General features: G+C 44.0%; 1 protein-coding gene across 1 annotated transcript; it reads right to left on the bottom strand.

Moving 5' to 3' along the window:
* Positions 1 to 1,135: 1,135 nt before the first annotated feature.
* On the bottom strand, positions 1,136 to 9,003 carry SLFN14 (schlafen family member 14). Its single transcript, XM_026517600.3, has 4 exons — positions 7,944 to 9,003; positions 6,132 to 6,260; positions 3,454 to 4,168; positions 1,136 to 1,970 (listed from the first exon to the last, which is right to left on the bottom strand). Exons 1-4 carry the CDS (start codon positions 9,001 to 9,003, stop codon positions 1,136 to 1,138), a joined length of 2,739 nt encoding a protein of 912 aa, XP_026373385.2.
* Positions 9,004 to 10,329: the final 1,326 nt, after the last annotated feature.

Below are 10,329 nucleotides of genomic sequence, written 5' to 3'. Positions count from 1 at the left end.
AAGGCCTCTTAGAGACACACCACTTCCCAGGCCAGAAGCAGAGTATAAGCAGTTTTGAGCCTAGGTGAATGTATCCACGCGTGGAGAATGAATGGGAGAAAGTGTGTGTGTGTGTGTGTGTGTGTGTGTGTGTGTGTGTGTGTGTTGGGAGGAATGGGGGGGAAGGTTGGTGGTCAACCTGGAAACTTTAGAAACCAGGAGAGAAGCGAAATTTCATCTGAGGCAGAGGATAAGGAATACCTAGCCACCCTTAGCATTCTAAATTTGCTTTATTTTGTAAACCTGACCTGTCTAGTCCTTGTGGTGGAAATAACCCTATTTTAAAGATGATCACAATGGTGTAACATTTGAATGATTGCTGCAAAGCTATGCTTACATATTTTGGCCTCCTGCGTTACTATTGAATATACTGATTAGCAAAAGCATCTGGCCCACTTATTACTACAATCCTCACTGTGAATTGGCAGAATGAGATCTTCTGTGCATTGGTCTTTCGTGAGCTTGATTAGCATAAAGCCATCCCCAAGAGACTAATCCATACTTAGTGCAAAGAGGAAATCAAGTTCTGGGCCCATAAAGCTTGAGACCCATAGCCAGTAGTAGGAGGGGCTAACCGAGGTGCTGCCCTCGAGATACCCAGTCAAAGTTAGTAGCCGGGAGGGCATCCTACCTCCCACTCCCAACATAGGCCAGCGAGGCTGGGATGCCGTAGACATATTGGGAGAGGAGATAGAACAAAGGATGTGTTAGGAGCATGGAAAGCCTTGGAAATTGGTTTGGCTTGAAGACTTCAGGGACTCACTGCAGATACATTGGCCGGGGATGTCACACACTCTGTTCTCTATTTGAGGAGAACCTCTGGTCCCTGAAAGATGGACCGGACTAGGAAAACCAGCGGCAGGGACCAATCATCAGTCTGCTATGACTGTACAGGGAGGAGGTGAAGTGGAAGGGGAAGGGGACGGTGACAGCACATAAAAGGGAAGGGTCACTCCCGAGAAACATTTCTGTGGCTCCGCGCCATACTTACTGTGCCTTGATTTCCTCACTGATAATACGTGAGAAGGAGTTGCTGCCACCTGCCTGGGAGAAGGGACTCTGCTCTTTCCGGCTGCCTGCACTGTTAAAATGATTTTCAGAAAGCTGCCCTCTTTTCATAGAGCAGGTAGAGGTGTTTAATGGCTCGTGAGGCAAAGCAGAGCTTATGAGCTTCTTCTGACAGGGTGCACTCTGGACTAAGCCCAAATACAATATTTCTCTCCAGGCCCGAAAACTGCTGGATACTGTCTAAAATGATGTGACTGCCCCAAACACCGGAGGCCTGGCTGAACACAACCTTTGTTGCTCCATGGGTTTCACATAATTCCATTGCTTTTAGCAGTGCAAGCTCGTAGCGTCCTCTGTCCTCCCCTTTCCTGCACAGAATTGCAATGTCTTTGGGCTGATAGCCACATTGGAACAGGTCGTGACACCTTTCTGCTACCCGTTTCACAACCTGTTCCATAGTCAGGTTAGTCTCCGTCTCACACACCCCAGGCAGAGCCTGGGCACGCACTGCCTCCTCGTAGGCAGCTTCCCTGAACAGTGACAGTGTGTCTGGGGACATGCTGGGGGGCGGGTTGCCTTTGATCCTCTTCATTTCTTCTTTCATGACCATGGCTATTTCTCGAGCACGGTGGATCCCGTTGGTGATTGTTTTTCGAGGAAACTGAGCAGATGGAGGGGGAAGGCCATTAATTTCTGCATGACGGATTTGGAAAGGGTCCAGAAAAATCCAGAGAATCCCACGATGAAGGTTTTCACTTCCAGCTCCCCTCACCTTTGGGTGGGTGATACTCCTGGCCTTCAAGTACCAGTCTCCATATTTGCTGCAGAAATTCTCAGTCTCATCCATCACTATGTGCTTAATCTTTAGGAACTCCCCTTGTAAGAAGGTCTTCCGGGTCACAGCTTGGCAGGTGGTTTGTTGGCTGTGAGGATGCAAAAGAGAATAAGGTTTCAGGCATATAAACAAAGGCAACCCCATGTATTCATTACTCTGTGGATTGGAATCAGAGGCTAGTTCTCATCTAGAGGCTGATTCACAGATTCAGTGGTATCCTGAACACGACAAAACTGCTCTACTCACAAGTGACCTCATAGACAGAATAATACATAATTGCACACCCTACTCTTTGGGGTTATCTAACTAAATCTGCATGCAAAACTTTTTAAAATGAACCCAGGTAGGAGATTTTATTTCTATTACGAGTCTGTTTCTGTTGCTTGGCAATCTCTGAAGACAAGCTCATTGCATGTAAAGGAAATCTTGAAAGTAATTTATGCCTGTTACTACCATGACTTAACTTTCTGTCCTTTTTAGAGCTGGAGAACAGGTCCTTAGAGACATAATTTTATGTGCAAAAGAGGTATGAGCTAGTACAAATTCCTCTAAAGCAAGTCCTATTTCCCTCACTTACTTGTGGTACAAAACCAAAGCCTCTCTAGATTCCGGTAAGGAAAACATCAGGAGATCGCGGAGTTCTGTGACATGTCAGGTAGGGTAACAAATCTATAGGGCTGTGCCTCTCTACTAACACTAAACGTATACATTCCTAGCATATAAGTGGTGACCAAAAAGGATTTATTGAATAAATAAGTAAACCAAACCAAAAATTAAAATGAGTTTGCCCTCAGTTTTTGGATTGCATAACAACCAATTTCTTTTACTAAGTTGAAAGGTGAAGATTTAAATCAGAGGCAGATTTGCATGTTTTCTGAAATTGTTGGTTCAGAAGAAGTCAAACAAATGAAAATATTTTACAAACAAAATCAAACGGTATTTAAATTCAAGTTCCTGTTAGGTATCATGTCTAATGAACTGAAATACTCTGACTTTAGAGCATTGGCTATCAAGCAAAAAGTATATATAAAGCAAGATAAGTTGATTTCTTCTTTTCTTAAAGTTAAGGCCAGAGATTGTAGGGGGGAACATGTTTCTAGCTAGAGAAAGGTAAAGCAAGGTATAGTTGGCTAATTTGTAATGAGATGTTTAAGCCTGAGCATTGCAAAGTATCCATTTGTACTATGGACTCTGAGAAACAGACTGAGGGCCTCAGAGGGGCGGGGGGTGGGGGAATGGGATAGGCTGGTGATGGGTAGTAAGGAGGGCACGCATTGCATGGTGCACTGGGTGTTATACGCAACTGATGAATCATCGAACTTTACATCGGAAACCAGGGATGTACTGTATGGTGACTAACATAATATAATAAAAAAACATTTAAAAAAAAGTATCCATTTGTAGCTCAACTACCTGATCATTTGGAAATGTGTATACAGTTCGGGCTCTCACAGTTATGCAACTAAGGCACTGCAAAGTCTTAAAACTAAAAACACAAAATAAACTTTTGTTGATACTGTGGAAAGCATTGACTAAAAATGTTTATTGCGTTGAGTTAGTAGCACTCTTACGTCACATAATCCTTTAAGGAGTCACTTTCACAAACATAAAGGATCTCTTTGGGTTTGCACTGGAACAAATCCTTAATTTTCTCCATGATCTTTATGGCCAGGGCTGTCTTCCTGGTTCCTGGAAAGCAGTGGATGAACAATTCTCGTGTCTCCTGAAGGCTCTCTGAAAGCAACTCACACTGCTCCTCTATGAGCAAGCTGAAAAATTCACAGCCCAGCTGGTCACTCAGAAGAGATCTAGAATACAGTGACACTACGGTAAGGGCCTGCAACAAGTCTTCCATTTCCTCCTTGGTGGTAAGCCTGTAGCATTGGGGGTAGTGTATGAGGATTTCACCAGGGCTATGCTGTATGCTGGGCAGGGACATCAGCCTCGGAATAACACACACTTTCCCTGTGTAACCACCAACAGTTCCCAGTTTCTGCTTTAGCTGATGAGCAGTATTTCGGGCATACTCAAGCCCTCCATCCCAACTGGGGTTTACTAAGATTGTATAGAGTACCAGGGGACTGTTTCCCGCTATTAGGAGAGCATCACAGAGGACATCCTGCTCTTTCCTTAAGCCAATATCACTAGCCCAGCTTCTAGAAAATATCACAATCCCCTGAGAACAAGGATATATCTGTGTCTTCATTAATTCCTTGAGTCCTTTATGATCTGAGAAGAGCTTCTTACAGAGGGATTCTGGTTTAAACTGTATCTCTTCCTGCGTCACTGAAAATGCAAGAAATAGAAGTTACTAACTAAAATTTACAAAAGCATATTGTAAGTATTCCTGCAACATCATAGGAAGAAATGAATCTAGCCATGGAACTATGAGTTTCCTTGGGTGCAAAGAAAGCACCTCCTCTTTTTTTTTTTTTTTTTGATGTAGTCCTAATAATTTGTTTTTGCTTTTGTTTCCCTTGCCTCAGGAGACCTATCTAGAAAGATCCAGTAATCACAAAACTGGGCATTTACCTGAATACAAAAACGCTAATAGGAAGGAATATAGGCACCCCTATGTTTATTGCAGCATGACTTACAAGAGCCAAACTATGGAAGCACCCCAAGTGTCCATCTATAGATGAATGGATAAAGAAGATGTGGTATATACATACAATGGAATATTATTCAGCCATAAAAAAGAATGAAACCTTGCCATTTGCAATGACATGGATGCATCTAGAGGGTATAATGCTAAGTGAGATAAGTCAATCCGAGAAAGACAAATACCATATGATTTCACTCACATGTGGAGTTTAAGAAACAAAACAAATGAACAAAGTGGGGGGGAGACACAAACCAAAAAGTGGACTCTTAACTATAGAGAACAATCAGATGGTTATCAGAGAGGAGGCGGGGGGGGGGGGGTGGAGGGATAGATAAATCAGGTGAAAGGGTTTAGAGGACACTTATCTTGATGAGCACTGAGTAATATACAGAACCGCTGAAGCACTGTATTGTACACCTGAAACTAATGTAACATTGTATGTTAACTACACTGGAATTAAAATTAAAAACTAATATTTTTTAAAAAGAAAGCACCCCCTCTTCACAGGCCAGGACTCTGAAGTTCCTCCCATTTCTGGCAGCTCTTGTACAGGGGAAGGCAACAGGGAGGAGTCTTCACAGAAGAGCCTACTGGCATCCCCTCCTCAGCCGGAAGTGGCCCACTCCTGCTAGGAAGGTATTCTTTCCTGCTAAGGGTTTTTCTGTGTGTGTGTGTGTGTGTGTGTGTGTGTGTGTGTGTGTGTACGTACACGTACCTGATGCTTTAGGGAAGTAAGAACTCTGCCTTCAGAACATTGATTCTTTTTTTTTTTTTTTAAAGATTTTATTTATTTATTTGACAGAGAGACAGCCAGCGAGAGAGGGAACACAAGCAGGGGGAGTGGGAGAGGAAGAAGCAGGCTCATAGCGGAGGAGCCTGATGTGGGGCTCGATCCCATAACGCTGGGATCACGCCCTGAGCCGAAGGCAGACGCTTAACTGCTGTGCCACCCAGGCGCCCCCAGAACATTGATTCTTAACCTGTGGCAATTTCGCCCCCTGGGGGACATTTGGCAATGGCAATGTCTGGAATATTTTTTTGTCAGAGCTGGAGAGGTGCTATGGGCATCTATAATGGGTAGAGGGCAGGGATACTGCTAAACAACTGACAGTTCACGGGGCAGCCCCTCTCAACGAAGAATTACCCAGCTCGAATGTCAATAGTGCCCAAATTGAGAAGCCCTGCTTTCGGAAGGGTCTGGGTAACCCCATGGCTCCCCTCCTTCTCATTGGAAAGCCAGGGGGGCAGTTCTCTTGTGGTATAGCCTTAAGGAATTTAAATTCTCTCAAATTGGGAGACCAAAAGCCATATGTGATTAGAAACCCCAAAGCACACAAAAATGTAGTGTGGATACAACTGAGAAGCAAGGGTCACCATATTTATTATTTAAGGACCATTGTGTCTGCTAAATCCTACATTTGACCTCCTCTAAGGAGAAATCCTTGGACTGATTGCTACCAAGTCCTCCCAGCTTAGTTTTTTTGTGGTTTTGTTTTTGTTTTTTAGTCAACTCTATGCCCAGCATAGGGCTCAAACTCACAACCCGAAGATCCCGTCACACGCTGTATTGACACAGCCAGTCAGGCGCCCTCCCCAACTTAATTTTAGAAAACAGTCTTTTCAGCTGAAATCAAGAAGGAATACCTGGAAACAGACGTTGTTGTAGAGGCCCCTTCAATTCCAGGACTTTCATGGGAGATGATGGGCTTCCCAGTGCTGATGGAGCCGGTGCACGCAGGGGCAAGCTGGCGTTGGTGGTCAAACTGGGAGTTGCTAAACAAATACATGGCAAGTTGTTTCAGACGAGAAAGAAAATTCGTGTTTTTTTTTTAAGAGGGGGAGAAAGTTGGGGGGCAGAGGGGGAGGAAAGAGAGAATCTTAAGCAGGCTCCACGCCCAGCACCAAAGCCCAACATGGGGCTCAACCTCATGACCCTGAGATCATGACCTGAGCCGAAATCAAGAGTCAGACGCTTAACCGACTCCACCCAGGCACCCCAGAAAACTCCTTCTATTGCTTTTACTACTGCTGACATGTCATGTGCTCCGTGCCTGAGCCACTCTCACACTTTCTATGCCTCAAACAGTTCATATATGTTAGGAGAGGAAGCCTAGGGACTCCAGAGGGGTCACCCATCTTCTAAGTCACTGCGTGACTCATCTTGGGCCAGTCATTCTTCCTCTCTCCCGTGCAAAACTGAGCTAGTGACCCCTACATTCCCTTCTAACTCTGATATTCTGATTCCGGATCATCCCTAAGAGGAAAGACTTAGAGTGGGGGGAATCAGAAAAAGTTAAGCACAGTATTTTTTTATATTGTTTGTTTAAGCCCCCCATTCAAGATTTAGATGGAACAGAAAGTGGCAGGATCTCTCCTTTAGGGTCTGTGTATATGAGAAAAGTAAACTCCAATTTAGGGCAGGAGAAGGATCCAGCAAAATCACTCAAGTTTTGATCCCAGCTTCTTTTATCAAATTTGAAACATACTGATGGTGAGGGCAAACTGATAAGCTCTGTTCAGCCTGGAAGTCCTTTACGGATTGATTAGAAATCACCAGGGCTGATTCAGAGCCAAACTGTAAGGCAAGTGAAACCTCGAGGAGTCAACCTCCCCAACCCTCGCCCCTGCCCAGCACCTTGCATTGTTTTTTTCCCCCACTTGGTGGTGCCCCAAGCCTGCTGTTTAAGGTGTTAGCTCCTAATGTTACAGGAACCATTCAAGTTTGTCAACAAACTTCCCTTGAAAGAATTAGCGGAGTCATCCTTAAACAGTGTTTCTCTCAAATACCATCTTTAGAGTGATATTGTTGGTGCACGCTTTTGACTAGGGATATAGCCTGCAAAATTCTTTCAACGGGCAGTCACCGAGCCTAAAAGAGAACTTTCACTAATTCATGGCTGACGGGATAACTTTCCCAAAATGGACTAACATCCAAGCATTTCTTGATCTCAAAGAGTTCATATTCTGAGTCTTTGGAACTGAAAATATATATTTTTTTAAAGCTTTTATTTTAATGTAATCTTTACACCCAATGTGGGGCTCGAACTCACGACCCTGAGATTAAGTATTGCATGTGCCCCGGAACTGAAAATATTTTTTTAAAAAACCCTATCATGGGAGAATATTTGTAAGCAAAATAGCTTTCTTCGCTTCAACTAAAATACCTGACAGAACAGCCACAGAGGACGCAGAAGGGGCTCCTCCCTGCAAACAGGATTATGACTTCCCTTCTGTGTTTTTTTTTTTTTTTTTTAAGATTTTATTTATTTATTTGACAGAGAGAGAAGACAGCCAGCGAGAGAGGGAACACAAGCAGGGGGAGTGGGAGAGGAAGAAGCAGGCTCCCAGCGCCCAATGCAGGGCTCGATCCCAGGACCCTGGGATCACACCCCCGAGCCGAAGGCAGACGCCTACCAACCAAGCCACCCACGTGCCCTGACTTCCCTTCTGTTTTACCTGACTGAACACCCAGCATCATGGCCACCCAGTGCTCCACCGTCAGCCTTGTGACAGAATTGTCCCTCATGATCCAGGAATCCGGGGTCTCTGAGAATAGGACACAGCAGAAGGGCTCTACTTGAACCGCACAGACGTAGCCGTAAAGGACATCTTTCTGGTACACGTTCAAGATTTTGGTAGTGAAATTCACCTGCGGCTTCTCACAGCAGAAGTGGAACGCTGGCAACTTTTCTACACAGTTTTCTATCTCTTTTTTTAGTAAGTCAGGGTTCACTTTTTCTTTTTTACATCCAAACACTTCTTTGGTCTTATCATCTACACCAAAAATGAGGTATCCCCCGAGGGTGTTGGCAAACGCAGAAACATAATGAGGCAGCATTTCTTTAATCCGGGGGACGATCTTTTTGGTGGTGAACCTTTTAAACTCAACATGGGTTGACTCGGTAAAATTGAGTTTCTCCTTATACATGAGCTTGTCCTTTTGAAACAACTCTGAGGCAGACATTCTCATGTCTTCTTCTTCCTGAATGTCTCCATCGGGAACTTTCTGAGAACTCAGCTCCTTCACCCCCGATCTCCCTCTTTGGGCTCTAGACTGCTTCTCTCGGAGAAGCTCCAGGGCACTGCCGGCATTCAGGTTGACCGTGGAGGTCACAGCTCTCTGGTAGAGATTGGAGCGCAAGCTGCAAATTCGGAGGGGGAGGCTGAAAACATCTGGGCTCCAGGACTTCACAAAAATCAGGAGGGTGTGCCCCTGCTGCATGTAGTCAAGGTATTTCTGTGAACCGGAAGGAAGGAGCTTTTGGAAAGAAGTTTCCAGATCCTGTCCCAGCCCGTGGCATCGGTAACTGTAGGTTTTATCATCAGTCTCTGCTTTGATCACACCCCCTCCAGAGTTTAACAGGGCACACGTGGCCTGGATGATTTTCTTATTCTCGGCTTTTTTCAGAGAGCGATTGGTCATCTTCTTCCTGTTCTCTTCTCCAAAAGTCACCCTGCCCATGTGTACGACTGTCTCGGGGTAGAGCATTTCCATGTCGGTCTGGAGGCCGGCCATCCCAGCAGCCCCTCTATGCTCCAAACGGTAACAGAAGGAGGTTCCAGTAAATAACCTGGACAGAAACGTGGTTTCTACATTAACAAGAATCTCAGAGATTACAATATTTTCTTTGAAGTCATAAATTATTGGAGATACATTTTAATATTGGAAAAAATCTTTGATAGTACCGTTCTCTAACAACTTTGCCAAGATCCCGAGCCTTTCCAGCATGAAGAGGCATGGATGAAGATGAATGCTTACTATTTTGCCATCATGGGAAAATTACATTGCTGAAGTTTTTAATCGTTTTTTATTTAAAATCAGGAAGCGGCAACAGTGAGCCCAGATCTAAAGGGCCTGAGTTGGCATGGGAGCCAAAGCAATTATTCGAGAATATGCAGAAACAGGTTGAAACCAGAAGATGCTCCTATTTATAATTCAAAGGGGAAAGGAAGGAAGGCAACAGAGAACTAAGGGAGGATAGTCCTGGGGTATATGTGATGGAGAAGATCTTGTTATAAAAACAAACATAAAACTTGGTATTCTTTATGCCCTATTTTATACATTTAAAAAATTTTACTCCTGAAAGAATGTCTATTGATACCAAATGCAGAAATCAGTGTGGCTCCTCAAAGCTTCTTCTAAAAATACATCTCTTCAATACATTTCTTCATACACAGTGCTAGGTAGGGGCAGGAGTTTTCTTTCCCTCCTCAACAGTTCTGCCCTGTGCCGTGGGAACCTCTAATGCTTGGAAGAGAACTGAGCCCTTGGGACATAGTCAATAAACTGTGGTCAACCTCCTTTTTGCTTCACAGACCAGAGAACAGCCACCCAAATTGAAATGTGGGCTCTGCAGCAAATGTTTCAGAAACAACCCCCTGAGCTTTTGTTAATTGCAAAACAAAATATTTACTAACCCAAATCAAAATTCTTCCTCCAGGAGAAGAGAGCCATTTCTTCTGTGCAATCTTCGCCAAGCGGAGGCCATGTGGGTGTTGTTTACACCCACCAAGGGGGAAAAAAACAGGCATCCCACAGGATGGCTGCCCTCCTCTGCCATTAGTTTGCTATCGGTTGCCTTCTCACTTCCTCCAGGCAAACCAGAATCAACCTGATGAATTGTTTTTTCATACAGAAGCATCTTCTCTAGGTAAATGTAAAAGTATGGCTCTTTGAGAAATTTCTGATAACATTCTATTCATATAACAGAGTCACAGAAGTTGTTGGAAGGAACTTTAAAGATCTTCTGGCCTAACCATTTACCTGATTCTCTTTTTAAAAATTATTTAAAGTAATTTCTTTTTTTTAAAGATTTTTTATTTATTTATTCGACAGAGATAG

This window comes from Ursus arctos, unplaced genomic scaffold, assembly GCF_023065955.2.
Source record: "Ursus arctos isolate Adak ecotype North America unplaced genomic scaffold, UrsArc2.0 scaffold_24, whole genome shotgun sequence".
Classification (NCBI taxonomy): Eukaryota; Metazoa; Chordata; class Mammalia; order Carnivora; family Ursidae; genus Ursus; species Ursus arctos.
The sequence above is the reverse complement of the archived record's forward strand: the minus strand, read 5'-3'. Positions and strand labels throughout refer to the sequence as shown.